The sequence below is a fragment of the Sturnus vulgaris genome, chromosome 34 (genome assembly GCF_052056855.1).
Source record: "Sturnus vulgaris isolate bStuVul1 chromosome 34, bStuVul1.hap1, whole genome shotgun sequence".
NCBI lineage: Eukaryota > Metazoa > Chordata > Aves > Passeriformes > Sturnidae > Sturnus > Sturnus vulgaris.
The window spans coordinates 577,016-604,858 of record NC_142276.1 but is presented as its reverse complement, the minus strand read 5'-3'; the positions used below and the strand labels follow the sequence as shown (position 1 = coordinate 604,858).

The window sequence follows — 27,843 nt, the reverse complement described above, 5'->3', positions numbered from 1 at the left end:
CGCCGCCGCGCCGGAAACACCCGACACGCCTCCCCGTGCCGCTTCGGCTCTTCCCGGAGAGGTTCGGCTAGCGGCCGTCACAGGTTTCGAGGATTTCCGCCTCCGCCACGGAGTTACCCGAAGCTTCCTTCGGTACTTTCCGCCGAGCGCCGCGGGAAGAACCGAGCGCCGCCCGCGCCGCTGCGACCCCGACTGGAGCCGGAAATACCCGAGGGAGGCCGAAGCACCCGAGTGGATGCGGAAATACCCGAACACCTCTTGGCAGCCTTCGGGCGCTTCCGCTCGTGACGGAAACACCCGAGCGGATCCGAACCTCCCTCCCCAGCCCTGATGGGGACCCCAGGATGGGGTGGGGGCGGAGGAACACAAGAACCGCCCCGAATTTGGGGGGGCTCTCCCGGACACCTGGACCCTCCCCGAATTTGGAGGGGCTTCGCTGGACCCTGGGTTGTCCCCGATTTGGGGGAGAAGGAAGCTCCTGTCCGTACTGGGAGCACTGGGAGGGGGCACTGGGAGGGAGCACACATGGAGGGGCGCGTCCTCATCCCCACCACGCCCCCTTTGGACCAAAGGGGCGTGGCCGAGCCGGGGGAGGGGGGATTCCATGGGTGCCTCATCCCTCCGGGCACCCCTGGGGGGTGGGGGGATGGCGGGGGGTGCATGGGGAAGGGGAGCATCCAGGGGCTCACCCTTCCTGCCGTTCTGGGGGAATCCCCCTTTAAAATCATCGCTACAGCTTTTCTGGGGAGGGGGGTGGGCTCAGACCTGCTGGGGACTCCTCACCCCCCCCCCCCCGTAGCCCCCCTTAGCGGGGAGAGGCGGGCTCTGGGGGGGGGGGGATGGGAAAGGCGTGCGGCCCCTTTAAATTTACCCAGGAGCCCTTAAAGGAGCCCCAGGGGCCCCACGGCAGCGTCCCCACCCCGGTCTGCCCCCGCCCGCCGCCGCCGCCGCCGCCCCGGGCCCCGCCATGGAGCCCCCGGGCCCCCCCCCCGCCCCCCGCCCGCTCCCGGCCCCCGCCAGCCCAGGTGAGCACCGAGACGGCGGGGGGGGGCACGGGGGGTGCGGTGGGATCCCCTCCCTTGGAGCACAATGGGAGCTGGCCCTTTAAGAAGCCCCCCGACCCCCGGGGGGGTCGCCAGCCCTTTGCCGTGCCCTGTCACCGGCTGGGAGGCCCCGGGCTCTTTACGGGGTTGCTGTCCCTTTAAGATGCTCTGATTCAATGTAGGGTGCCCCTGGCCCTTTAAGATGCCTCCATCCCTTCAAATTTTCCCAGTCCCTTTAAGACGTCCCCAGGAATTTAGGAATTTTGGATGTCCCTGTGCATTTCATGTGCCCCCATCCCATTCGGGATGTCCCTATCCCATTAAAGAATCTCTGTCCCTGTAAGATGCTCACGGGAATTTAGAATGCCCCTGTCCCTTCCAGGTGTCCCTGCCCCTCCCTTTCCCACCCCCTCCTCATTTAAGGACCCTGCCCCTTGAAGTGTGCTGCCCCTTTAAGAACCCCCTACCTCATTTAAGATGTCCTGTACCACCCCCCCCCCCCCATTTTGCTGCTCTGTCCCTTTAAGATCTCCCAAAGTCTCTCCCCTAATCCTGGGTGTCCCCTGCACCCCTCAGACCCCCCCCCCCACAAATACCTGAACCTCCCCCCATACCTTGACCTCCCTCCCCGGCCTCCCCTGCAGCCCCTTCCCCGCGGGGGCAGAGCTGGACCTTGGAGCCCCGGGAACATCTCCAGGAACCCTGGAAGAAAACCCAGAAGCCCCGCGAGCATCCCCAGAAAAACAGGGAGCAGCCCCAGGACCAGCCCCAGAAGGCCCGGAAACATCTCCAGAAATCCCGGGAGAAGCCCCAGGAGCCCCGGAAACATCCCTGGGAGCAGCTCCAGAAACCTCGGGAAAAGCCCCAGGATCAGCCCCGGGACTGGCGGGCGTCGCGGCCGGGCCGCAGCCGGGTGCCGGGCCGGGACCATCGCCGTTATTACCACGAGCGCTGGCGCTCCGAGTACCTGATGGAGTTCAACGCCGCCCGGCACGGCATGCGCTGCCTGGTGTGCGGCAGCGCCCTGGCCACGCTCAAACTCAGCACCATCAAGCGCCACATCCGCCAGAAACACCCCTACTCCGGAGCCTGGGGACCCCGCGAGAAGCAGCTGGTGCTGCGCTCCTGGGACACGCACCTGGCACAGCCCCCCAGCCCCGAGGGACCCCCCCGCGACACCTGCGGGACAGGTACGGGCTGGGCTGGGCGGGGGAAAGGTGGGGCGTGGCTGCTTTAAGAGGAGGGCTGTCCCTTTAAATGTGGTCACGCCCCTTTTTAGGAGCAGTGCTGTCCCTTTAAATGTGGTCACGCCCCTTTTTAGGAGCAGTGCTGTCCCTTTAAATGTGGCCACGCCCCCTTTTAGTAGCAGTGCTGTCCCTTTAAATGTGGTCACGCCCCTTTAACGGAGCCACGCCCGTTTACCTTCTGACCACGCCCCTTTAAGCGCCACGCCCTATCTGAGCCACGCCCCTTCAGCTAAGCCACGCCCCCTTTAAACGGCCACCGTCCCTTTAAGACAGGCCCCACCCCGACCACACCCAGTCCCTCAGCCCCGCCCCTCTCTGGGGCTCCTCCCACATCTGCAGCGGCAGCCCCAGGTCCCCAAATTGTCCCCAGTGTCCCTTGGCCTGTCCCTGGGCTGTCCCCAATGTCCCTGTCCCAGCCCCAGGTCCCCAAAGTGTCCCCAAGGGGTGTCTGGGCTGTCCCCAATGTCCCTGTCCCAGCCCACAGTGTCCCCAAAGTGTCCCCAGCACATCCCCACCCCCCTGTGCCCCCCCAGCCCCTCTGTCCCCCTCTGTCCCCACGCCCCTCGCTGACCGCGCTGTCCCCTCCCCGCAGGGCCCCGTCCCCCGTCCCCAAAGGCCACCGAGGTGTCCCCGGGGGTGGCAGTTGGGGACTCTCTGCGGGGGTGGCTGCGGGCAGAGCTGCTGCTGGACCTGGAGGCCGGGGGCCACCGCCTGCGCTGCCTCCTGTGCTCCTGTCCCCTGCCCTCGCTGCACCTCGGGGACATCCGGAGACACGCGCTGGCAGCGCACCCCGACAGCCTGCGGGGACAGCGGGGACAGGGCGGGGACAGCCCCGGTGAGAAGGGACACGGGGACGGGGACAGCGGGGACAGGGAGGGGACAGCCCCGGTGAGAGGGGACACGGGGACGGGGACAGCGGGGACAGGGTGGGGACAGCCCCGGTGAGAGGGGACACGGGGACAGGGTGGGGACAGCCCCGGTGAGAGGGGACACGGGGACAGGGTGGGCACAGCCCCGGTGAGAGGGGACACGGGGACAGCCCCGGTGAGAGGGGACAGCGGGGACAGGACGGGGACAGCCCCGGTGAGAGGGGACACTCCAGGGACGGTGGGGATGCTGGGGGTAATGGGGACACTGGGGACATGGTGGGTGTGGTGTGGGGGGGACACGGGGACAGTGGGGACACTGAGCCCAACCCTGAGCAGTGCCAGGGCAGGGGGGACACGGAGGTGACAGGAGGTGACAGCGCTGTCCCCCCAGCCCTGCCAGCCCCTGGTCCTGCCGAGGAGGAGGAAGAGGAGGAAGAGGAGGAAGAGGCTGCAGGGGGGGTGGGGGGCACAGGGGCGCCCCCGGCCTGAGGACCCCCCCTCGGGGGCTGTGGGGACACCCCTGACCCCCCCCAAATACAGCCACACCCCCGGTGGTGCCACCACCCCCCGATGTCCCCCCCGGTGTCACCTTATTTATGTGTGTGTGTCCCCCCCCCTCCTTGTACACGACCCCCCAATAAACCCCCCCAGAGACCCCCAGGCCTTGGGGACACTGGGGGGACACCTGAGAGGAACAGGGGACATTCTGGGGGGGGTCCCCAGGGACATTTGGGGTGTCACAGCACCACGGCCCAGCGCTGTCACGGTGTTTTGGTGTTTTATTGTTGCCGCAGCCCCGCGGGGGGATTTTTGGGGGGGGGGGGTTTGGTCCCCCCCATTTCCCACCCCCCCCCCCCAGCACGACGAGGGGTTCGGGGGGCGCAGTTTGGGGGGGGGGGGGGGCTGTGGGAAGGGCTGAGCCCCCCCTCCCCAATTTACAGCAGTTACAGACATTTCACCTCAATGAACGTTAAAAAAATAAAAGGGGGGGCGGGGGGAGGGAAAGGAGCCTGGGGAGCCCCCCCGAGGGGGTGGTTTTGGGGGGGGGGGGGGTGGTTTTGGGGAATTTTGGGGTTCAGTCCCCCCCTATTTCAACTGGGGGAGGGGGCACAGACAGACGTCACTGTGAAATTGGGAGAAAGGGACAAGTTTGGGGGGGGGGGGGAGGGTGGGTGAAGTTTGGGGGGGGGGAGGGGAGGAGACAAGCTCGGAGTGGGGGAGGGGCGGCACCGCTGGGCACCCCCAAAAATTCCCCTCCCCCCACCCTGGGGGTTTATTCCGCCTTCTTCTTGGCCAGACCCGGGAGCTTCGCCTGGATCCTACAGAGAGAGGGGGGGGAGAGATGATTTGGGGGGGGCCCACAGGGATTTTGGGGGGGGTGGGGGGCTCCCCGGGATTTTGGGGAGGGGGCTCCTGTGAGCACCTACTTGGCCATGAGGTCCTTGGTCTGGCGGCGGACGAGGCCCATGTAGTGATTGATCTGCACCTGGGGGAGACAGGGGGGCAAATGGGGGCTTCAGGGGGGTCCCCCTCCGTTTCTGGGGGTGTCCCCCTTCGTTTTGGGGGCGTCCCCTTGATTTTTTTGGGGGGGGGATGATCCCCTTAAATTTGGGGAGCTCTCTTCAGTTTGGGGCTCACCTGGTATTTCTCATACAGGGGTGGGAGGCTGAAGGCCAAGATGTCGGCTGGGGGGAAAAAAAAATGTGGGGGGGTCCGGGGGGGTTATTTGGGGGGAACCCCCTCTCAGTGCTAATTCTGGGGGGGGGGTCGCCACCCCCAAAATCAATAGGGGAGGTGAATTTGGGGGCGTTCTCACCGAGGATGAGGAGGGTGATGCCGTTGAAAACGGCTCCCACGTAGGTCAGCAACCACATGGTCAGGGCGAGCTGGGGGGGCACAGGAGAGGTTTTGGTGGGGGGGGGGGGGGGGTCCAGGGGGAATTTTGGGAGTGAGGGAGGAAGAGGAGGGGGAGGAAGGTCCGAACCTCCAGGGAATCCACGAGATCCTCCACCAGGAAGAGGCGGAGCAGCAGCTGCAGGCCCTGGTTCAGGTGCCGGGCCACCACGGCAGCGTGAGCCTGGAAACTCTCGGGGGACAACGTCACGTCCAGGTCCAGGTAAGCTCTGGGGAGAGAGGGGGGGGGGGGGAACAGGTGAGGGGAGAGCCCAAAATCCCCACCCTGAATCCTAAAAATCTTCCTGCAACCCCTCTGGGAATCCCAAAATCTGCATCGACACCCCCAAATTGGTGTCCAAAGCCTGAAATTCCCCTCTAAGCCAAAGCCCTGGAGGGTCTCGGGGGACAGAGACTGAGGTGGGGACACCCCAAAATCCTCCTCTACACCCCCAAAATCCCTCCTCACACCCCTTTGCACCCCAAAATCTTCCTCTACATCCCCAAAATCCTCCTTTACACCCCCAAAATCCCTCCTCACACCCCCAAAATCCTCCTCTACACCCCCAAATCCCCCCCTGCACAGAGCAAACCAGCAGCCAGGCCACCTCCACGGTGACACTGCTGTCCCCAAACGGGGGCTTGGGGGTGTCCCCAAGTTCCCAACCCCCGCCCCCAGATCGCACTGGGGGGACCCCAAAACCCCTCCTCACCTGAAGGGGTGCCCCTCCTCGGATTTCTGCAGGGCCTGCACCACGGCCCTGTAGACCCGGAGGCTGATGGTGACCGAGAGCAGGGCCAGGGCCACGTGTGCCACCACGGTGACAGCGCTGAGCGTGGCCAGCGACAGCAGCAGCACCAGGCTGGCGCCGAAGGCCACCGCGCTCTTCTTCACATCCCGCCAGAAGAGCAGATCCTGCAGGGCTGGCGTGGACAGGGGACAGTCAGGGACAGCCAGGGGACACACAGGGGACACACAGGGGGACACACAGGGGGACAAGGAAGGCACGCGGGGGTGACAAGGAGGGGACACAAAGGAGGACACAGAGGTGACAAAGGACAGGTCACAGAGGGACAATGAGGGGACACAAGGGGTGACAAGAACACGTCACAGGACAGTGAGAGGACATCGGGTGACACGGAGGGTCACAGGTGGTCCCTGTGCTGTCCCCAATCCCCACCTGGCACAGGGACAAAATTCCTCCCAATTCGCCCCAAACTGAGCCCGATGCCACCTTCCCTCTTCCCCCAAATCCACTAATTACCGTCACTCATTAAAACAAACCCCTTTGTTACACACAGGCCTTAATTGCATCCCCCCCACTAAAAACAGGCGTTAATTAACACCCCCCAAGTGTTCCGGCGGGTTTGGCCCCAAATCCCCAGATTTTACCCCAAAACAAGGCCCCCATGAACCTCCCCCCACCCCAGCACCATTTCGGGGTGGGGTCTCCCCGTTCCTCCTGTTTTTGGTTTTCTTTAATTTTTTTTCCCCATTTTGGGGTGGAAAAGGCCCTTTTTGGGGCTTTACCTGCCAGGCGGGGGAGGGGCCCGGCCGGGGGGGGCCGGGGGGGCTCCCCCAGTTCCCGCAGCGCCCGCAGGGTCTGGTGCTCCTGCTCCCAGTGCCGGGAGGCGGCGGGGGGGGAGCCTGGTGGCACGGGGGACATCCCTGGGGACAGCGGGGACATCCCTGGGGACATCCCTGGGGACATCCCCGGGGACAGCGGGGACGTCGCCCGGCCCCTCCTCGATGACGGTGTCGTCCGAGTCACCGGAGCTGTCGGCGTCGGTGGCGACAGCGGAGATGGCACTGCCACCGCCGGGGGACACCGCCGGGGACACCGCCGGGGACATTCCCAGTGCCGGCGGTGCCATTCCCAGTGGGCGGTGACGTCACTCTTGATGTCGGGGACAGAGGTGACAGCGCTCCCAATGCCAGGGACAACACTGGTGATGCCATTCCCGATGGCACCGCCAACACCGGCGACGCCATTCCCCATGCTGGTGACACCAGTTACACCACTGCCAGTGCTGGTGACACCGGTGACGACACCGCTCCCAGCACCGGTGACACCAGCGACGCCATTCCCGAATCCGGTGACACCAGTGACACCATTCCCAGTGCCATCAATGCCATTCCCAGTGCTGGTGACACCGGTGACGGTGCTCCCAACACCGGTGACACCATTTCCAACGCCGGTGACGCCATTCCCAATGCCGGCGACAGCGGTGACAGCGGTGACAGCGGTGACAGCGGGTGACGCCGTTCCCAGCGCTGGCCACGCCGTTAGCGACGCCGAGGCCGCCGCTGTCCCCATCGATGTCCCCGCTGTCGCCGGGCTGTCGCTCCACCAGGTCCCAGGACAGCAGCTCGCTGGTGAAGCTGTGCATCTCCCGCACGCACCGCGACACCTCCTCCAGCGCCGCCGCCGAGCCGGGCGGGGGCCGGCCCAGCCCCGCCGGGCCCCTGCCGGGGACACCGGCGACACCGGCGGGGACAGCGGGGGGGACGCCGGGGACGCCGCGGGGCTTGGGCGGGAAGTGGCAAACGCGGCCCTCGGGGATCTGGGCGAGCGCGGGGCCGAACTCGCGGTCGAAGGCGGCTCGGTCCGGGACCACCTCGAACGGCGACTCCGGCGACTCCGGGGGGCTCTGGGGGACCCCCCCGACCGGGGACACCCCCCGGTCACGCCCGCCCGGGGCCGCTGGGGGAGGCGGAGAGGGGGGGGGGACACGGTCAGGGGAAGGGGTTGGGGGTCCCCCACCCTCGTGCACCCCCCGCGAGGATTTTGGGGTGTCGCCCCCCCACCCATCCCAGCCATGCGGTTTTGGGGTCCCCACGCAGAGTTTTGGGGTTTCGCCCCCAAACCCCCCACCCCCCCCATTCCAGCCATGCTGGGGAACCCCTCTCCAAAATTTAGGGGTTCCCCCAATCTCAGCCATGCACGGGGATGGTTTTGGGGTTCCCACCCCCCCCCCAGAATTTTGGGGGTCCTCCATCCCGGCCATGCAGGTGGGGGTCAAGCGGCGGCACAGAGGTTCCTCCCCCCCAAATACACCCCAAAATCTGGGGAGGAGAGACCCCATTTTGGGGCTAAACCCAAACTCCATCTTGGGGCTAAAATCCCCATTTTGGGGCTAAAACCCCAAATCCACTTTGGGGCTAAAACCCCCATTTTGGGACTAAAACCCCAAATCCATTTTAGGGCTATCCCATCCTCGGTTTGGGTTCACAACGATGTGGGGGTGGCCCAACTGAGCACCTCAGTTTGGGGCTAAACCCTCTGATTTTGGGGTTCGAGCCCCCAGTTTGGGGTCTGGTGCGAGGCTGGGGGTGGCACTCAGCCCCCTCCTCATTTTGGGGGGGATTTTGGGGTCTCTCCCCCCTCCATTCCAGCCCGGGGGGGGGGGGTGGGGGTCACACGAAGCCCCCGACGGCGGCGGGTGGGACACGGCGCAGGCGGGGCAGGAATTTTGAGGCCAAACCACAAAAAACGACGAATTTTCACTTTCAGCAGCAGCGGGGAGGGGGGGCCGTGCAAAGCTCGGGGGAGGGGGGGGGGGAGCAGCAGCCTTGGGGTGCAGGAGGAGGGTGGGGGGCAAAGCTGGGGGGGGGACTCGCCCCGAAAAAGGGAGAAGAAACCGTGGTAAAGAGCAGGAAAAGAGAGAAAAGGAAAAATGTCTATTTTTGGAAAGTTTTAAGCCTTTGTTGGCATTTCAGGGGGGGGCTCAGCAGCCTTTGCTGTCCCCTCCCCTCAAAACAGGTGAAACCCCCAAAATCCTGGGATTATTTTGGGGGGAATCCCCCCCCCCTCGACGTGACACTGAGACCCCCAAACCAACCTTGGAGAGCCCCAGGACAGTTCTGGGTGTCCCCAAAGTGGCCCTGGGGAGCCCCCTCCACAAAAATCCAGGGTTTTTATTTTTTTTTTTTTTAGGGTCGGGGCTTCCCTCCCCCTCTCAGACATTTTTCTTCCTGGGAGTGCAGGAAAAAGGGAGGCAGGGAAGGGGAGACTTGCCTGGTGAAGCCGCAAAGAGAGAAACGGGCTGGGAGGAGGAAGAGGAGGAGGAAGAATTGGGGGGATCTGCAAGAGAACACAGAGGGTGAGAGCTCAGCACTCCCCAAACCCCCCCCCAAAATCCCCCCAAACCCTCCCCAAAAGGCGGGGCCGGCGCGGTGCAGCTTCGTCCTGGCGGTTTTTTTCAGGGTGACGCAAAAACCACGAGGAAAATTCCAGTCTGGAGCGGATTTTTGGGGGGTTTTTACCCCGTTTTTCCCAAGCTTTGGGGCGGGGAGCGGCGCAGGGCTGGTTCTCGGGGGTCACCCCGAAATTCCCACCCACCCTTCTCGGCGCTGGACCCCTCGAGAGGGAAATTTGGGATGTGAGGTTTGGGGTGAAACCGCGGAGTTTTGGGGTTATGCGGTGCCCAGGTGTAAAAACTGCAGTGAAATCCTGGGAATCGCCAAGTCAGGGTGTTCTGGAATGATCGCTGGAAGAGGGGGTGTCCTGGGGAGGGGGGAAATGCCCCCTCCCCAAAATTCCAGGGAAGGACGGACGGAGCAGCCGATCTCAAACGATCCCCCCCTCCCAAAAAAAAATAAATTAATGCTCCTTTTCCTGCGGATTTTTCTGAGGGATGTGGGGGTGGAAGTGTCACTGCCCGTCAAATCTGGCCCCTAAAAAGCTTCCTCAGCACCCAAATTTCCACTTCAAAGTCTCTTTATCCTCCTAAACTTCCCTAAAAACATCTTTTCCCCCTAAAATCCCCCTAAGAGCATCTTTCATCCCAAACGTGCTCCCTTCAAAGGCTTCTTCTTCTCCATTTTACCCCGAAATTTCTTTAACCCCCCATTTCTGTCTCTTCTTAACCTCATCCCCAAAAGGCCTCGTCACCCTCAAATCCCCCCTACAAGTCTCTGCTCCTCCAAGGCCTTTTCTCCCTCATTTTCCCCCTCATGTTCTTCCCCCCCCACCATTTCTAACCCCCTCTAAAAGACTTTTTACCTCACGCCAAGTCCCCAAACGCCGCTTCCCCCAATATCTGCCCCTCCAAAGGCCTCCTGCCCCCAACACCCATCCCCTCAAGGTCTTTCCTTCCCTATTTCTGCCCCTCCCACCCCCTTTTTACCTCACACCCAACGCCCAAAGGCTTCTTTCCCTCACGCCCCCGCCGAGGCCTCACCCCCCTCAGGCCCCACAGGCCCCGCCCGGCCCTTACCGGCGCAAGACATGGAACCGCCGCCCGTGCAGCCGCCGAGCGCGGCCCGCGTGGAGGAGGAGGAGGACGAGCTCACGGAGCTGGAAGAGGAGGTGGAGGAGACGAGCGAGAACTGCCCGGCGGAATCGGACATAGCGGCGGCGGCGGAGCGCGGTACGAGCCCGTCCGTGCGGGGCGGCGGCCGCGCCCCGACTGCGGGGGGGGCGGTGCCGGGAGGGGCGTGGCCGGCGCGATCCAACCAATCCGCGCTCCGCACCTGCTGCAGGTGGGCGGGGCCAGAGCGTCTGGACCAATTAGCGCCTCGCAATGGCCGCGCGCCGTCCTCCCGCCGCAGCTCGGCGCTGATGCGCATGCGTAGAACGAGGGGGGCCCCCGCAGTTGCCATGGCAGCAGCGGGAGAAGGAGAAGCTGAGGCTGCGTGTGGCTGGAGGAGCGCGGTGCAGGACGGGAGTTGTAGTCCCAGGACCTCTTTGGAAAAGGGGAAGGGATTCTGGGGAGGTTCTTGCGAGGGAGGAAGGTTTTGGGGGTCTGCACTCCAGTCATAAAGTCTCCCATGGGGTGGATCGCCCCGTGCAATGTCCTCCTATAGGCGGTGATAGGCTATAGGACGCTTCTTGGAGGAAGGGAGGAGAGACCTGCACCCTCCTAAAGGGCCGGGAAGTCCCAGGTCCTTCCCCTATGTGGGGGCGAGCCCAGAACCGCTGCCCGAGGAAGACAGAAGCGGCCGCAGAGCGCCCCTCTTAGGGCAAAGGGGACTCTGGGGGACTCCCGCGGGGGCGGCGCCCATAGAGAGCTCCTTGTAGCCCAGAGAGCGCCGTCATGGCCTGGTAAAGCGCGCCCCCTGCTGGGCGGGATGACAGCACGCCGGACATCCGGAAAGGGCGGGGCCTGAAAGAATCACATGAGATCACCTGACCCCGCCTGTCCCGCTTGACCCCGCCCCTGCCCGTCAGCTCCCGCGGAGCCGCCAATGGCAGAGGGAGGCGTGGTTGTGACGTCACGATGCTCCGCCCTTTCGTGGAAAGCGGGAGTGGGCGGGGCCTGAAAAATGCGTGACATTTGATTGAGCCAATATCGAGGCGAGGGCGGAGGCGGGCGGGCCAATGAGGCTCCGTATTTGGGCAAAGGGGAGTGGTCCCACTGACGGGTGGGCGGGGCCGCTGGCGGGCGGCCAATGGAGGGCGAGGGGGCGGGGCCAGCGGGGCCTCCGGGACACGGGGGAAAGCGGCGGTCGCGGAGCGGTGAGTGTGCACCACGTGACCCCCGGTATCGCCCGACTGTCGCGACAGAGCCCCCGGGTGGGCAGGGAGGGGCTGCGACCTTCGCGATCCCCGCACCCGTGACCACCCCCCAAAAAACGTTCACCGTAATTTGGGACCTCCCTATGGGGCCCAGGACCCCCCTCGGGACCCCCTATAGGATCCAGGACCCCCCTATAGGGTCCGAGACCCCCCCTGTGACCCCCGTATGGGGTCTGGGACCCCAGGAACGTGACCCCCCATAAGGGCCGAGACCCCTGTGCGAGCCCCCCCTATAGAGTCCCCAGAGGCACCATGGACCTGGAGCCCCGGTACGGACCAGTGCTCCCAGTTAGCCCCGTACGGGACCGGCGGTGTCCCCGCGGTGTCCCCGCGCTGTCACCCGGGGCCATCCGGGGCCATGGGTGCCCCCAGGTGCCCCCCGGGGCCGGCTGGACTTTGCCCCCCCCCCAGTCAATTATTCACCTGGGGGGGGGGGGGGGGAATTGGGGGCGGGGGCTGCGGGAGGGGGCGGGGGCAGCCCGGGGGGAATCGAGACCGGCGAGGGGTCCGGAGAGAGGGGACACCGGGACAGAGAGGGGACACCGGGACAGAGGGACAGGACACGACCAGGGAACAGCGAGGCGACGGTACCGGGGCTGGGGAGGGTCGGGAGAGAGGGGGGGGAACGTTTATGCAAGGAGGGGACATTTGTGCAAGGGGGGGGACATTTGTGCAAGGAGGGACATTTGTGCAAGGAGGGGGACATTTGTGCAAGGAGGGGACATTTGTGCAAGGAGGTCCTGGGGGCATTTGCGGGGGGGGTCCCGTGCAGGGGGGGGTTGTGCAAGGTGGGGAGGGGTTGTGCAAGAGGGACAGGCCCGGGCAGGACCCTGAGTGTGCAAAGGTGGGGGGGCCGAGCAGGGAATTTTGGGGTCCAAAAGGTGTTTGTGCGAGGGGGGTATGGGGGGGGGGGCCTTGTGTAAAAATCCTCGTGCAAAACGGGGGGGGATTTAGGGGAGAGACCCCCGTGCGTGGGGGGGGATTTGGGGGGCAGACCCCTGTGTGAGAGGGGGGGATTTTGGGGGGGAGACCCCCGTGCGAGGGGAGATCAAAGCGGGGGGGGTCAAAGTTCACCGGGGCAGGGGGGAGTGGGGAGTGGGGGGGGCCCAGGGGCTTTTTGGCCACGGGGAGGTCAAAGGTCACTGGGGCAGAGGGGATGGGGGGGAGGGGAGGGGGATTCTCCACGTGGCCGGGGGGGGGGGTTGGGGGGCTGCGCTGACCCCCTCTTCCCTCCCCTCCCCCGCCCAGATGTTCCAGCTGTGCCGCCCCCGCGGGGGCCGCGCCCTCCTGGGGCTGCGGCTGCTCCGGGGCCCCCCCGGGCCCGCCCGGCCCGTCAGCTACCGGCCCCTGCGCAAGGTCCTGGTGGCCAACCGAGGTGAGCGGCTGGCCAAGGTGGGGGGATAACCCCCCTGAACCCCCCTGAGCCCCCCCTGAGACCCTCTGACCCCCCTGAACCCCCCGGAGCCCCCTGAATCCCCCCTGAACCCCCCGGAGCCCCCTGAATTCCCCCTGAGACCCCTGAACCCCCCCTGAGATCCCTGAACCCCCCCTGAGACCCCTGAACCCCCCAGAGCCCCCTGAGACCCTCTTGAGTCCCCCTTGAACCCCTGCGTCCCCCCCGACCCCTCCGTGTCCCCTGCACCCCCCAATGTCCCTTTAATCTCCCCCACGTCCCCTGAGGTGTCCCCTGACCCCCCCCGGGTGTGGCCTCAGGTGAGACTGCCAGGGAGGTGCCCCCCAGGGTGTCCCCGGGGTGTCCCCATGTCCACCTGTCCCCAGGTGAGATCGCCATCCGCGTGTTCCGGGCCTGCACGGAGCTGGGGATCCGCACGGTGGCCGTGTACTCGGAGCAGGACACGGGCCAGATGCACCGGCAGAAGGCGGACGAGGCGTACCTGGTGGGGCGGGGCCTGCCCCCCGTGCAGGCCTACCTGCACATCCCCGACATCATCCGCGTGGCACAGGTGTGGGACACACCTGGGGACACACCTGGGACAGGGCTGGGGACATGGGGAACACCTGGGGATACACCTGGGACAGGGCTGGGACAGGGTTGGGGACGTGGGGAACACCTGGGGATACACCTGGGACACACCTGGGACAGGGCTGGGACGCCTGGGGACACACCTAGAACATCTGGGGACATGGCTGGAACACACCTGGGACACCTGAGGATATCCCTGGAGATACGAGGATTACCTGGGGACACACCTGGGGACACACCTGGGCCATGGGGGACATCTGGGGACACAGCTGGGACACCTGAGGATACACCTGGAGATACGAGGATTACCTGGGGACACACCTGGGACGCAGCTGGGACATGAGGGACACCTGGGGACACACCTGGGGACACACCTGAGGACACAGGGAGGCGACATTGGGACCATCCCCCCATTTCCCATGAGGGGGTGTCCCTGTTGTGTGGGGGCGGGGGGGGATCTGAGCACACCTGAGTGCCCACAGGGGTGTCCTGGCATCCCCGGGACCCCCTCCCCAAACCCTCGGGGGTCTCCTGGCGGCCCCGTGACCCCTCCCCGGTGCCCCCCAGGAGAACGAGGTGGACGCCATCCACCCGGGCTACGGCTTCTTGTCCGAGCGCGCCGACTTCGCCCAGGCGTGCCTGGACGCCGGCGTTCGCTTCGTGGGGCCGCGGCCGGACGTGGTCCGCAAGATGGGCGACAAAGTGGAGGCTCGGGCCATCGCCATCGCCGCGGGTGGGGGGCCGGGGGGGCCGGGGGAGGGGGTTAAAGGGGGATTTGGGGGGTCCTGGGGGGGGTTAAAGGAGGATTTGGGGGGTCCTGGGGGGCTCCAGGGGGGGTTAAGGGGGGATTTGGGGGGGGTTAAAGAGGATTTGGGGGGCTCCGGGGGGGCTAAAAGGGGATTTGAGGGGGTAAAAGGGGGATTTGGGGGGTCCTGGGGGGCTCCGGGGGGAGCTAAAGGGGGATTTGGGGGGGTTAAAGGGGGATTTGGGGGGTCCTGGGGGGCTCCAGGGGGATTTGGGGGGGATATGGGGAGCTATGAGGGGATTTTTAGGGGATCTCAGAGGGATTTTGGGGATCTCAGATGGATTTTTAGGGGATCTCAGAGGGATGTTGGGGTGTCCCAGTGGGATTTTGGGGTGTCCCAGTGGGATTTGGGGGTGTCCCAGAGAGATTTTGGGGTCCCTGAGCCCGCTGTGCCCCCAGGGGTGCCGGTGGTACCGGGGACGCCGTCGCCGGTGTCGGCTCTGGCCGAGGCTCAGGAATTCGCCGCCCGGGTCGGGTTCCCCGTGATCCTCAAAGCCGCGCACGGGGGCGGCGGCCGCGGCATGAGGGTGGTCCGGGCCCCCCAGGTACCGACCCCGAACCCCCAAATCCCCTGGAACTGCAGCCCCCCGGGAACCCAAATCCCTGCTGCGACCCCCCCCCCCCCCCCCCCGGATCCATGGGAACGCAAACCTCGCAAATCCCTCAGGAATGCCAAATCCCCGGAGTCCCGAATTGCTGTGAAATTAAATTCCCAGCAATGTCAAATCCCAAAAAACTCAAAATCCCAAAAAACCCCGAATCCCCAGGACTTCAGTTCTCCAGGAACCTCAAATCCCCAGAACCTCCAAACCCTCGGGACTCCAAATTCCCCAGACCCCGAAATTCCTGAACCCCTCACATCCCCAAATCTGCAGCAATCCCAATCCTCAGGAGCTCCGAATCCTGGATCTTGGAGCACCCCAAAATGGGGGGGGGGGGGAAGCTCTGGATTTGGGGGAACCCCAGGGTTTGGGGTACCCCAGGTTTAGGGGAATGTGATATGGGGAGGGGGAAATCCCAGATTTGGGAAGTCCCAGGAATTTTGGATACCGTGGATTTGGGATCCCTGGAATTAGGATCCCTGGGTTTTGGGGGGGGGGGGGGCGGAATTTGGGATCCCTGGGTTTTGGGATCCCTGGAATTTGGGGAGCCATTTTTGGGGTCCCACAGGAACTGGAGGAGAACTTTTCCCGCGCCACCTCGGAGGCTTTGGCCGCCTTTGGGAACGGGGACCTGTTCGTGGAGAAATTCATCGAGCGCCCGCGGCACATCGAGGTCCAGATCCTGGGTACGGCCTGGGGGGGTCCCTGGGGCTCCTTGGGGGGTCCCTGGGGCTCTCTGGGGGGGTCCCTGGAGGTGTTTTAGGATACCTGCACAAGCGAGTCTATTTCAAGGGGCCGTTTTAGGGATATCCAGGTGCATTTTTTGGGATTCCTGGGTCCTTTTTGTGGTTCCTGGGTCCTTTATTTGGGGCTCCCAGATTCCTTTTTAGGGTTCCCTGATCCCTTTTGGGATTCCTGGGTCCGTTTTTAGGATCCCCCCGCTCCCCCAGGTGACTCCCACAGGAACGTCGTGCACCTGTACGAGCGGGACTGCTTGGCGCCGGTCCCTTTTGGGGTTGCTGGGTCCCCCTTTTTGGGGTATCCAGATCCCTTTTTGGGGTTCCCCTGACCCCCCCCTGCTCCCCCAGGTGACTCCCACGGGAACGTTGTGCACCTGTACGAGCGGGACTGCTCGGTGCAGCGCCGGCACCAGAAAGTCGTGGAGATCGCCCCGGCAGCCCGGCTGCCCCCGGAGCTCAGAGCTCGCCTGGCCGACGACGCCGTGAGGTTGGCACGGCAGGTGAGCACACCTGGGGACAGGGGGGACACTGGGAGAGTGAGGGGTGGGATCTTGGGAGAACGTTGGGAGGGCCCAGGTGGACATTGGGGGATCAGGAGAACGAACGAGTGGGGACCAGGACGGGGTGGGAAGGACCCCAGGAGGATTTTGGGGACCCCAGGAGGACTTTGGGGACCACGGGAGGATCCCGGAATTGGGGCTGGGAAGGAGCCCAAGAGCTCTGGGTTCCTGGGGCCCCCCTCACGGGCAGTTTTGGGGTCCCAGGTGGGCTACGAGAACGCCGGCACCGTGGAGTTCCTGGTGGACCAGAGCGGGGATTATTATTTCATCGAGGTGAACTCACGGCTGCAGGTGGAGCACACGGTCACCGAGGAGATCACCGAGTGAGCAGGGACCCCAAAAACGGCGGGGGGACCCCAAAAACGGCGGGGGGACCCCAAAATAGGAGGGGAACCCTAAAAACATTGGGGACTCCCCCTCTTCCTCAGCCCCGGGGTCCCTGCAGGGGGATGGGGTTTGGGGTGCTCCGGTTCCCCCATTCCCCTCTGTCCCCTCGTGTCCCCCATGTCCCGCTGTGTCCCCCATGACCCCCTGTGACCCCCGTGTCCTTTATGACCCCGTGTTCCCCCCGGCCCTCCTGCTCCCTGTATCTCCCTGTGCCCCCCATTTTGGGGGCATTGTCCCCTGTCCCCTTTAACCCTGTGTCCCCGTGACTCCATTGTCCCCCTGACCTCGTGACCCGGTGTCTCCTGTCCCCTGACCCCGTGTCCCCCCCGTGTCCCCCAGTGTCCCCCAGTGTCCCGCTGTCCCTTGACCCCCGTGTCCGTGTCCCCCTGTCCCCTGACCGCTGTCTGTCCGTGTCCCCCCGTGTCCCCCTGTCCCCTGACCTCTGTCTGTCCGTGTCCCCCCGTGTCCCCGTGTCCCCTGACGCCCGTGTCCGTGTCCCCCTGTCCCCTGACCGCTGTCTGTCCGTGTCCCCCCGTGTCCCCCTGTCCCCTGACCGCTGTCTGTCCGTGTCCCCCCGTGTCCCCGTGTCCCCTGACGCCCGTGTCCGTGTCGCAGCGTGGACCTGGTGCACGCCCAGCTGCAGGTGGCCGCGGGCCGGTCTCTGCCGGAGCTGGGGCTGCAGCAGGAGCGGATCCGGGTCAATGGCTGCGCCATCCAGTGCCGCGTCACCACCGAGGACCCCGCGCGCGGCTTCCAGCCCGACACCGGCCGCATCGAGGTGGGGACACGGGGACACCCACGGGGACACCCCCGGGGACACCCCCGGAACCACCCCCGGGGACACCCCCGGAACCACCCCCGGGGACACCGGGACACCCCCGGAGACACCGGGACCACCCCCGGGACCACCGGGACACCCCCGGGACCACTGGCAGCACTGGGGACCACTGAGTTACAGACACCCCCGGGACCACCGGGACACCCTGGGACCATTGGGACCACTGGGGACCACCGAGTTACAGACACCCCTGGGACCACCAGGACACCCTGGGACCCCTGGGACCCCAGGGACCACCAGGACACCTGAGTTAGGGACACCCCTGGGACCACCGGGACACCCCTGGGACACCCCCGGGACCACTGGGACCACCAGGACACCTGAGTTAGCGACCCCCCTGGGACTACGGGGGACACCGGGACACCCCCGGGTTGTGGACACACTCCGTGGGGATCCCCTGTGGGACCCCCACCCATGGGCCCTCCGTGGCATTTCCCTTAGGGTGTCCATAGGTTTTCAGGGATCTGTGGATGTATCCACAGGATTTTGAGGTGTCGCCTTTTTGGGGTGTCTCCAGGATCTCGGGGTGTTCCCGTCGCATCCCGTTTTGGGATATTTTTAAGATTTCGGGGGGTGTCTATAGGATTTTGGGATATTTTTATGATTTCGGGGGGGTGTCTCCAGGATTTTGGGATATTTTTAAGATTTCGGGGGGGTGTCTCCAGGATTTTGGGATATTTTTAAGATTTCGGGGGGGTGTCTCCAGGATTTTGGGATATTTTTAAGATTTCGGGGTGTCCCCCCGCAGGTTTTCCGCTCCGGGGAGGGGATGGGGATCCGCCTGGACGGGGCCTCGGCGTTCCAGGGCGCTCTGATCTCGCCCCACTACGACTCCCTGCTGGTCAAGGTGGTGGCCCACGGGCCGGACCAGCCGGCGGCCGCAGCCAAGATGAGCCGAGCCCTGGCCGAGTTCCGGATCCGGGGGGTCAAGGTGGGGCTGGGGGGGGTCTGGGGAGGGAGTTTTGGGGGTTTCTTTGTGGGCCACGAGGGGTTTTGGGGAGGGAAATGGTGCAGGAAGGGATCTGGGGGGCACTGGGGTGACATTGGGGGTCCTATGTGACACATGAAGGGTTTGGGGCGGGGGGGGGGTCTTGGGGTGGTGCGTGAGAGGCTTGGGGGGATTTTTGGGGGGGTTCTGTGGGATGGACGAGGGGTTTGGGGGAGTCTCAGTGACCCCCCCCCCCCCCCCCCCCCATGCCCTGCACTGGGATTTTGGGGTGTCCTGATGCCCCCCCCCCATCTGTCACAGGTGGATTTTGGGGTGTCCTGATGTCCCCTCCATGCAGGATTTCGGGACCTCTTTGCCCCCCACCCCGAGGTTTGGGGGGGGGGACGCTGGTGCCCCCCAGCCCCACCCAAGCTCTGGGGGGAGTCTCGGGACCCCCCCTGACCCCGATTTTTGTCCCCCAGACCAACATCCCGTTCCTGCAGAACGTCCTGGCCCACCCGCAGTTCCTGGCGGGCGCGGCCGACACTCAATTCATCGACGAGAACCCCGAACTGTTCCACCTGCGGCCGGGCCAGAACCGCGCCCAGAAACTGCTGCACTACCTGGGTCAGCCTGGGGGGGCACCTGCGCACACCTGGGGGGCACCTGGAGGGGCTGGCAGGGATTTTGGGGGTGGTCCTGGCAGTTCTCAAAGGTTGCTGTGGGGATTTAGAGGAGCCTGGAAGAGGCTGGGAAGGGTTTGGGGGGGGGGGGCCCGGGTGTCTCTGAGGGAGTTTGGAGGGGTCTCTGGGTGTCCCTGTGGGGGTTTTTTGGGGTGACCCCCTCAGTCACACCTGTCCCCACCCACAGGTCACGTGATGGTGAACGGGCCCAGCACCCCCCTGCCCGTGAAGGCGAAGGCGGCGCTGGTGGAGCCCACCCCCCCCCCGGTGCCCATGGGTGAGTGGGGGGCCAGGCACGGCCTCAGTGTGTCCCCAAAACGTCCCCTCAGTGACCCCTGAGCCCCTCAGTGACCCCACACCCCCCTCAGTGACCCCTGAGCCCCTCACTGACCCCAGAGCCCCCTCAGTGACCCCACACCCCCCTCAGTGACCCCACACCCCCCCTCGCTGACCCCACACCCCCCTCAGTGACCCCACACCCCCCTCACTGACCCCTGAGCCCCTCACTGACCCCACACCCCCCTCGCTGACCCCACACCGCCCTCACTGACCCCACACCCCCCTCGCTGACGCCTCGCTGCCCCCCCAGGTGACCCCCCCGAGGGCCTGCGGGCCGTGCTGCTCCGGGAGGGCCCGCAGGGCTTTGCCCGGGCTCTGAGGCAGCACCGGGGGCTGCTCCTGACCGACACCACGTTCCGCGACGCTCACCAGTCCCTGCTGGCCACGCGCGTCCGCACCCGCGACCTCGCCCGCGTCGCGCCCTTCGTGGCCCACGCCCTCAGCCCCCTGTGCAGCATGGAGACCTGGGGAGGTGGGCGGGGCTGGGCGGGGCCGGGGGAGGGGCTTAATGGGGTGTGGCTTAAAGGGGAAGGGGGTACGGGGCGGGGGAGGGGCTTAAGGGGGTGTGGCTTAAAGGGGAGGGGCCCTGGCAGCAGAGCGGGTTAAGGGGGCGTGGCTATCGTTGGGTGGGCGTGGCTCACCCATGAGGAGTGTGGCCAGTCCGCAGGGGGCGTGTCTGAGCCCTAGGCCTGTCCCCAGGTGTGTCTGAGCCCCAGCTGTGTCCCCAGGCGTGTCCTCAGGTGTGTCTGAGCCCTAGGCGTGTCCCCAGGCATGTCCCCAGGTGTGTCTGAGCCCCAGGCGTGTCCCCAGGTGTGTCTGAGCCCTAGGCGTGTCCCCAGGTGTGTCTGAGCCCCAGGTGTGTCCCCAGTCGTGTCCCCAGGTGTGTCTGAGCCCCAGCCGTGTCCCCAGTCGTGTCCCCAGGTGTGTCTGAGCCCCAGGTGTGTCCCCAGTCGTGTCCCCAGGTGTGTCTGAGCCCCAGCCGTGTCCCCAGTCGTGTCCCCAGGTGTGTCTGAGCCCCAGGTGTGTCCCCAGGTGCCACCTTTGACGTGGCCATGCGCTTCCTGCACGAGTGTCCGTGGGAGCGGCTGCGGGAGCTGCGGCGCCTCGTGCCCAACATCCCCTTCCAGATGCTTCTGCGCGGGGCCAACGCCGTGGGCTACACGAACTACCCCGACAACGTGGTGTACAGGTGTGGGGTGGGGACATGGGGACACCATGGGGACATGGGGAAACCATGGGGACGCCATGGGGACAGGGGGACATGGGGACAGGGACGTGGGGACACCATGGGGACAGGGCTACACGAACTCCCCTGAGGACGTGGTGTACAAGTGTGGGGTGGGGACATGGGGACACGATGGGGATGTGGGGACACCATGGGGACATGGGGAAACCATGGGGACAGGGGGACACCATGGGGACATGGGGACATGGGGACAGGGCTACACAAACTCCCCTGAGGCCGTGGCATACAGGTGTGGGGTGGGGACAGAGACACTGGGGACATGCACAGAGGATATTGGGGACACACCAGCACGGGGAACACAAATCACACGATGCACCTGAAGGACCTCGAGCGCCCGCAGTGACCCCGGAGCACATCCCAAACTGTCCCCAAACCGTCCCCAAACCATCCTGTGAGGCCACCCCAGGTGCCAGGCAGGGTCCCCTGTGAGCGCTGTCCCCGTCCCAGGTTCTGTGAGGTGGCAGTGGCCAATGGCATGGACATTTTCCGAGTGTTTGACGCCCTGAATTACCTGCCCAACCTTCTGCTGGGCGTGGAGGCCGCGGGCAAGGCCGGCGCCGTGGTGGAGGCCGCGCTGTCCTACACCGGCGACGTGGCCGACCCCACACGCACCAAATACAGCTTGGACTATTACCTGGGGCTGGCCAGGGAGCTGGTGACAGCGGGGACACACGTGCTCTGCATCAAGGTCTGCCTCCGGGGGCTCCTGGGGGAGGCTGGGGGTCCTGGGGGGGGGATTTGGGGGGGTCTTAGAGGGATTGGGAAGGGGATTTGGGGGACGGGAAATAGGATTTGAGGGTCCTGGGGGGGTATCTGGGAACCTTCCATTCTCCCAAGACTGCGCTGGACAAGGGGTGGGACATGGGAGGGTCCCCACGCCCCCTGTGACCCCCCCGTGACCCCCCTGTCCCCCCCCCCTCCCAGGACATGGCCGGGCTCCTGACCCCCCCTGCCGCCCGCTTGCTGGTGGGGGCCCTGCGGGAGCAGCACCCCGAGGTTCCCCTGCACGTGCACACCCACGACACGGCCGGGGCCGGCGTGGCCTCCATGCTGGCGGCCGCGCAGGCCGGGGCCGACGTGGTGGACGTGGCCGTGGACGCCATGTCCGGGATGACCTCCCAGCCCAGCATGGGCGCCGTGGTGGCCTGCGCACGAGGGACACCCCTGGACACAGGTGGGGACAAGGGGACAGCCTGGGGGGGGGGAGGGGACACCTCTGGACACAGGTGGGGACAAGAGGACAGCCGGGGGGGGGGAGGGGACACCTCTGGACACAGGTGGGGACAAGGGGACAGCCGGGGGGGGGGAGGGGACACCTCTGGACACAGGTGGGGACAGCCTGGGGGGGGGGAGGGGACACCTCTGGACACAGGTGGGCACAGCCTGGGGGGGAATTTGAGGTCCCAGGAGTTTTTTGGGGTGGTTTTGGGGTGTTTGGGGGGATTTTGGGGGATTTTTGGGAGTGTGTAAGAGGTGTGCGAGTGTGTAAGGGATGTGTGAGTGTGTAAGGAGTGTGTAAGGAGTGTGTAAGGAGTGTGTAAGGGGTGTGTGAGTGTGTAAGGAGTGTGTAAGGAGTGTGTAAGGGGTGTGTGAGTGTGTAAGGGGTGCATAAGGAGTGTGTAAGGGATGTGTGAGTGTGTAAGAGGTGTGTGAGTGTGTAAGGAGTGTGAGTGTGTAAGGGATGTGTGAGTGTGTAAGGGGTGTGTGAGTGTGTAAGGGGTGTGTAAGGGATGTGTGAGTGTGTAAGGGGTGTGTGAGTGTGTAAGGGGTGTGTAAGGGATGTGTGAGTGTGTAAGGGGTGTGTGAGTGTGTAAGGAGTGTGAGTGTGTAAGGCATGTGTGAGTGTGTAAGGGGTGTGTGAGTGTGTAAGGAGTGTGTAAGGGATGTGTGAGTGTGTAAGGGGTGTGTGAGTGTGTAAGGAGTGTGTAAGGGGTGTGTAAGGGATGTGTGAGTGTGTAAGGGGTGTGTGAGTGTGCAACGGGTGTGTAAGGGATGTGTGAGTGTGTAAGGGGTGTGTAAGGGATGTGTGAGTGTGTAAGGGGTGTGTGAGTGTGTAAGGGGTGTGTAAGGGGTGTGTGAGCGTGCCCGGGTGTGCCCGGGTGTGCCCGGGTGTGATTTGTCACTTGTAACGATTGCTCCTGCCTGGATCCATCACTCCGCGATCAATCACGCATGCCTTGATCGATTGCTCGGCACTCGATTGCTAATGCCCGCCAGGCACGACGAGTTGAGTGCCGAGCAATCGATCGGCAGGCATGAGCAATCGAGTGCCGAGCAATCGATCGGCAGGCATTAGCAATCGAGCGCCGAGCAATCGATCGGCAGGCATGAGCAATCGAGCGCCGAGCAATCGATCGGCAGGCATTAGCAATCGAGCGTCGAGCAATCGATCGGCAGGCATTAGCAATCGAGTGCCGAGCAATCGATCGGCAGGCATGAGCAATCGAGTGCTGAGTCATCGATCGGCAGGCATTAGCAATCGAGTGCCGAGTCATCGATCTGCAGGCATTAGCAATCGAGTGCTGAGTCATCGATTGGCAGGCATTAGCAATCGAGTGCTGAGTCATCGATCGGCAGGCATTAGCAATCGAGCACTGAGTGATCGATCAAGGCAGGATCAATGGAGCCCAAATTGATGGATCAGGGAGGGAGGAGCAATCGTGATAATCGATCGATCGCACACACCCAGGCACACCCAGGGACACTGACACACCCCCTACACACCCCTTACACACCCCTTACACACTCCTTACACACTCCTCACTCCTTACACACTCCTTACTTCTTACACATTCCTTACATACCCCCTACACACCCCTTACACATCTCTTACACGCTCCTTACACACTCCTGACACACTCCTTACCCCTTACACACCCCTTACACACCCCTTACACACCTCTTACACACTCGTGACACACTCCTCACCCCTTACACACCCCCTACACACTCCTTACACACTCCTTACCCCTTACACACCCCTTACACACCCCTTACACACTCCTCACTTCTTACACATTCCTTACATACCCCCTACACACCCCTTACACACCTCTTACACACTCCTTACACACTCCTTACCCCTTACACACCCCTTACACACCTCTTACACACTCGTGACACACTCCTCACCCCTTACACACCCCCTACACACTCCTTACACACTCCTTACCCCTTACACACCCCTTACACACCCCTTACACACCCCTTACACACCCCTTACACACCCGTGCATGCAGATGGGGACAGGGGACAGCCGGGGGGGGAGGAACACTGAGGTTTTGAGGTGTCACCAAGGGTTTGGAGGTGCCACCACTGCCACGACTTCACTCCCAATCCACGACAAGCCCTGCACCACAGCACCATGGTGTCCCCTCTGTGTCCCTGCAGTGTCCCAGGGGTGTCCCAGGGTGTCCCCACAGTGTCCCCTCACTGTCCCACTCTGTCCCCGTCCCCAGGCATCGACCTGCAGCGCGTGTTCGAGTACAGCGAGTACTGGGAGGCGGCGCGGGGCCTCTACGCCGCCTTCGACTGCACGGCCACCATGAAATCGGGCAATGCTGACGTGTACGAGAACGAGATCCCGGGCGGGCAGTACACCAACCTGCACTTCCAGGCCCACGCCATGGGGCTGGGACACAAGTTCAAGGAGGTCAAGAAGGCCTACACGGAGGCCAACAAACTGCTGGGGGACCTCATCAAGGTGGGGCGGCCTCATCTGAGGGGTGGGGGGAGTTTGGGGGGTATGGGGGTCTCTGTGGGCTGGGGGGTTTGTGTTGGGTGGGAGGGATCTCTGTGGGGTGTGGGGGTCTCTGTGGGGTGTGGGGATCTCTGTGGGGTGGGGGGGTCTCTGTGGGGTGTGGGGTCTCCATGAGTGGGTGTTCCACCAATGCGTGACCCCTGTGGTGACCCCCGAGGTGACCCCTGGGCTGACCCTTGAGATGACCACAGGGTGACCCCGAGTTGCCCCATGAGTTAAACCAAGAGTTGGCTCTGAGGTGACCCCGTGGTGGCCCCTGGTGACCCCCTGGTGGCCCCGCAGGTGACGCCCACCTCGAAGGTGGTTGGGGACCTGGCGCAGTTCATGGTGCAGAACAAACTGTCCCGGGAGGAGGTGGAGGCGCGGGCGGACGAGCTCTCCTTCCCCCTGAGCGTGGTGGAATTCCTGCAGGGACACATCGGGGTCCCCCCAGGGGGATTCCCCGAGCCCTTCCGCTCCCGGGTGGGTCCTGCTGGGCACTGGGAGGGACTGGGAGGGACTGGGGTGGATTGGGCGGGACTGGGGTGGACTGGGGGAGGGACTGGGAGGGACTGGGTGGACTGGGCGGGACTGGGAGGGTTTATTTGAGGCTGTCACCATGACAATGGGATGCTGTGGTCCCTGCTGCCGTCTCCATCACTGGTTGCCATGGCACCCACAATGGTCCCTAATTCCATTTGCCATGGCACCCGCTCCTAATTATGGCTCCTGGTGCTGTTGTCATGGTAACCGAGCCTAGCAACAGGTTCTGTAAATGGTTACCATGGTACTGAGCCCTGACAACAGCTTCTAGTGAAGGTTACCATGGCAACCAGCCCTAGCAACTGGTGCTAACAGCAGTTCCCCATGATGAATGTCATGGCAACCATGCCTAACAACAGCTTTTAACGATTGCTGCTGTGTCCCCCATTCCGTTACCATGGTATCCCCCCCGTTACCCTGCCCCGTTGCCATGCCAACGTCCCGTTACCCTGCCCCGTTGCCATGCCAACGCCCATCCCCGCCCTCCCCAGGTGCTGAAGGAGCTGCCGCGGGTCGAGGGGCGCCCGGGGGCGTCGCTGCCCCCGCTGGATTTCGAGGCGCTGGGCCGGGAGTTGGGGGCGCGGCACGGGGTCCCCCCCAGCCCCGAGGAGCTGCTCTCGGCCGCCCTGTACCCCAAAGTGTTCGACGAGTTCCGCTCCTTCAGCAGCACCTTTGGGCCCGTGGCCTGCCTGGGCACGCGGCTCTTCCTCGAGGGACCCACCATCGCCGAGGAGTTCGAGGTGAGGGGCTGGGAGGGCACTGGGAGGGGACTGGGAGGGCACTGGGAGGGGATTGGGACTGGTGCACTCTTGGAACTCCTTGCACAGCCCTGGAGCCCTGCACACACACCTTACACACTCCTTACCTGCTCCTTACACACCCTTTACACGTCCTTTACTCTTCACACACCCTGCCCTGCCTTTGGCACTTTGCACATCCTTTATGTGCCCTTTACACGCCCCTAGACTCTCTTACACACCACTTACTCACACTTTACTCACACTTTACTGGCAGGTGGAGCTGGAGCGGGGTAAGACCCTGCACATCAAGGCGCTGGCGCTCGGGGACCTGAACGCCGCCGGGCAGCGCGAGGTTTTCTTTGAGCTCAACGGGCAGCTGAGATCCATCCTGGTCAGGGACACGCAGGCACTCAAGGTGGGACACGGGGAGGGGACTGGGGGGGAGTTTGGAGGGATTTGGGAGGGGGTTGAGGGGATTTTGGGATGATTTGGGGGGAGTTTGGAGGGATCTGGGGGGGCTCCAGGAGCTCCTGACCCACCTGAGGAGCTCTGGGTGACACAGGGATGACCCAAAGTGACACAGGGGTGACTTGGGTGACACGAGGGTGACCCAGGGGTGACCCAGGGATGACTTTGGTGACACAAAGGTGACCCAAGGTGACTTTGCTGACACCCAAATGCCCGACCCCCCCCCCCAATTTCCCCCCCCCAGGAGATGCACGTGCACCCCAAGGCCGAGAAGGGCGCCAAGGGCCAGGTGGGGGCCCCGATGCCGGGGGAGGTGGTCGAGGTGCGGGTCAAGGAGGGGACAACGGTGGCCAAGGGGGACCCTCTGTGCGTGCTCAGCGCCATGAAAATGGAGACCGTGGTGACGGCGCCCGTGGGGGGCAAGGTCACCAAGCTCCACGTGCGCCCCGGGCTCAGCCTCGAGGGCGAGGACCTCATCGCCGTCATCGAGTAGATTTGGGGGGGGGGATTTCTCTCCCCTCTCCCCCCCTCCCTCCCCCCCCAAAAAAATCCCCCTCAAATAACCCCAAAACTCCCCCCCGGAAACGTCCTCGCAAAAATGGGACGTGGCCCCTTTAAGAGAGCCCCCCCTCCCCTCCCCATGGGGCTGGGCGGTGCAACAAGGCCTTAATTAGGGGGGGTGTCTTAATTAGGGGGGGGTCACGTCTTAATTAAGGGGTCCCCCGTGAAGGGGGGGTCTGGCTTTGGGGGGGGGAGCCCTAATTGGGGGAGTGCTCATTAAGGGGGGGGGGGGTGTTCATTTTACTGGGTGGTACGATCCATGGGGGGGGGGGACACCCCCGATAATTGGGGTGCTCCCCCCCCCCCATTTTTTGGGCATTTCACCCCATATTTGGGGTCCTAAACTTTCTTTTGGGAAGGGGGGTGGAGCAGAGTTTGAGGGGGGGTCACCCCTTTTTGGGGGAGGGGCTTCGTGTCCCGCCCCCCTCCCCCCAGATTTTGTCCCCCTATTTTGAGCCGCCCTCCCCCACACATTTTTTGGGGTTCCCCCCCCCATTTTTGGGGGTTCCCTCGCACCTTGGGGGGCCCCACCCTGTCCCCATCCCTGCCAAGCTGCCTTAGGGGGATCTGGGGGATTCTTTGGGGGGGAGGGGTGGGGTGGGTGTGGCCACCTCTCCCCCATCCCCCCCCTCCCCCCCTCTGCTTTTGCCAAACGCCCTCGGGAGTGGGGGAGGGGAGGGGGGCGGAGCCTGTGACCAAAGGGGGGGAATTGAACTGGACTTTGTGGGGGGAGGGGCGGGGAGGGGCGGCCCCTTCCCCCCCTCCCTGCGGGGAATGAACTGGAGGGGGAGGGGCCGCCCCTCCCCCACTCACCCCCTCCCCCACCCCCCCATTCCCGGGGGGTCCCGGGCAATAAAAACTGGACTAACACAGTGTGGTGTGGGGGAGTGGCTGCGGTGACCCCCCCAGGTGACCCCAAGGTGTGGGGGTCCAAAGGGGGGCGTGTCCTCATCACAAGGGGCGTGGTCAGTGAGCACAGAGGGGCTTTAATTCCCGGGGGGCCCCTCCCAGGCCCCAAAGTGGGCGTGGCTTCAACCCCAAATCCCCACACCTGTCCCCCCAATGGGCGTGGCCTCCATTCCTTGGTGGGTGTGGCCTCAGAGCATC

The 27,843-nt window shown here is 64.4% G+C and overlaps 3 protein-coding genes across 8 annotated transcripts; 2 read left to right on the top strand and 1 right to left on the bottom strand.

The window, feature by feature from the left end:
- Nucleotides 1-36: 36 nt before the first annotated feature.
- On the top strand, nt 37-3,850 carry ZFTA (zinc finger translocation associated). 3 transcript variants are annotated; one of them, XM_088155110.1, is made up of 4 exons: nt 37-480; nt 1,688-2,233; nt 2,883-3,125; nt 3,551-3,850. In XM_088155110.1, the coding sequence occupies exons 1-4, from the start codon at nt 345-347 to the stop codon at nt 3,646-3,648; spliced, it is 1,023 nt and encodes a 340-aa protein (XP_088011236.1). In that variant the 5' UTR covers nt 37-344; the 3' UTR covers nt 3,649-3,850. The 3 variants fall into 3 exon arrangements, with proteins under 3 accessions (XP_088011236.1, XP_088011238.1, XP_088011237.1); XM_088155111.1 differs by having other exon boundaries at nt 338-1,025; XM_088155112.1 differs by lacking the exon at nt 2,883-3,125.
- A 187-nt stretch (nt 3,851-4,037) lies between these two features.
- RTN3 (reticulon 3) lies at nt 4,038-10,639 on the bottom strand. 3 transcript variants are annotated; one of them, XM_088155106.1, is made up of 7 exons: nt 6,584-7,464; nt 5,766-5,976; nt 5,144-5,282; nt 4,976-5,045; nt 4,798-4,844; nt 4,587-4,645; nt 4,038-4,478 (listed from the first exon to the last, which is right to left on the bottom strand). In XM_088155106.1, exons 1-7 carry the CDS (start codon nt 7,368-7,370, stop codon nt 4,433-4,435), a joined length of 1,359 nt encoding a protein of 452 aa, XP_088011232.1. In that variant the 5' UTR covers nt 7,371-7,464; the 3' UTR covers nt 4,038-4,432. The 3 variants fall into 3 exon arrangements, with proteins under 3 accessions (XP_088011232.1, XP_088011234.1, XP_088011233.1); XM_088155108.1 differs by lacking the exon at nt 6,584-7,464 and adding an exon at nt 10,273-10,468 and having other exon boundaries at nt 4,051-4,478; XM_088155107.1 differs by lacking the exons at nt 4,038-4,478; nt 4,587-4,645; nt 4,798-4,844; ... (1 more) ...; nt 5,144-5,282; nt 5,766-5,976 and adding exons at nt 9,072-9,137; nt 10,273-10,639 and having other exon boundaries at nt 7,043-7,757.
- A 789-nt stretch (nt 10,640-11,428) lies between these two features.
- PC (pyruvate carboxylase) lies at nt 11,429-27,585 on the top strand. Of its 2 annotated transcripts, none has more exons than XM_088155103.1 (21): nt 11,429-11,513; nt 12,822-12,948; nt 13,353-13,537; nt 14,125-14,290; nt 14,762-14,907; nt 15,533-15,650; nt 16,053-16,204; nt 16,469-16,587; nt 17,267-17,429; nt 18,238-18,420; nt 18,900-19,044; nt 19,288-19,377; nt 19,690-19,911; nt 20,472-20,628; nt 21,133-21,373; nt 21,610-21,859; nt 24,144-24,388; nt 24,728-24,907; nt 25,459-25,707; nt 25,982-26,122; nt 26,420-27,585. In XM_088155103.1, exons 2-21 carry the CDS (start codon nt 12,822-12,824, stop codon nt 26,666-26,668), a joined length of 3,528 nt encoding a protein of 1,175 aa, XP_088011229.1. In that variant the 5' UTR covers nt 11,429-11,513; the 3' UTR covers nt 26,669-27,585. The 2 variants fall into 2 exon arrangements, with proteins under 2 accessions (XP_088011229.1, XP_088011230.1); XM_088155104.1 differs by lacking the exon at nt 11,429-11,513 and adding an exon at nt 12,099-12,160.
- The last annotated feature ends 258 nt before the right edge of the window (nt 27,586-27,843 follow it).

What these genes read in the sequence shown, in the direction of transcription:
- ZFTA (XM_088155110.1), top strand. Translation starts at nt 345, where the DNA reads ATGGGGTGGGGGCGGAGGAACACAAGAACCGCCCCGAATTTGGGGGGG. An exon ending in TGGGGGAGAAGGAAGCTCCT is followed by an intron (nt 481 to 1,687) that starts GTCCGTACTGGG and finishes CCTCCCCTGCAG; the next exon opens with CCCCTTCCCCGCGGGGGCAG. An exon ending in ACAGGGCGGGGACAGCCCCG is followed by an intron (nt 3,126 to 3,550) that starts GTGAGAAGGGAC and finishes CTGTCCCCCCAG; the next exon opens with CCCTGCCAGCCCCTGGTCCT.
- RTN3 (XM_088155106.1), bottom strand. Translation starts at nt 7,370, where the DNA reads ATGGGGACAGCGGCGGCCTCGGCGTCGCTAACGGCGTGGCCAGCGCTG. An exon ending in GCCCCTCCCCCGCCTGGCAG is followed by an intron (nt 5,977 to 6,583) that starts GTAAAGCCCCAA and finishes TGTCCACGCCAG; the next exon opens with CCCTGCAGGATCTGCTCTTC. An exon ending in ACCAAGGACCTCATGGCCAA is followed by an intron (nt 4,479 to 4,586) that starts GTAGGTGCTCAC and finishes CTCTCTCTGTAG; the next exon opens with GATCCAGGCGAAGCTCCCGG.
- PC (XM_088155103.1), top strand. Translation starts at nt 12,822, where the DNA reads ATGTTCCAGCTGTGCCGCCCCCGCGGGGGCCGCGCCCTCCTGGGGCTG. An exon ending in GGTCCTGGTGGCCAACCGAG is followed by an intron (nt 12,949 to 13,352) that starts GTGAGCGGCTGG and finishes ACCTGTCCCCAG; the next exon opens with GTGAGATCGCCATCCGCGTG. An exon ending in GAAACTGCTGCACTACCTGG is followed by an intron (nt 19,045 to 19,287) that starts GTCAGCCTGGGG and finishes CCCCACCCACAG; the next exon opens with GTCACGTGATGGTGAACGGG.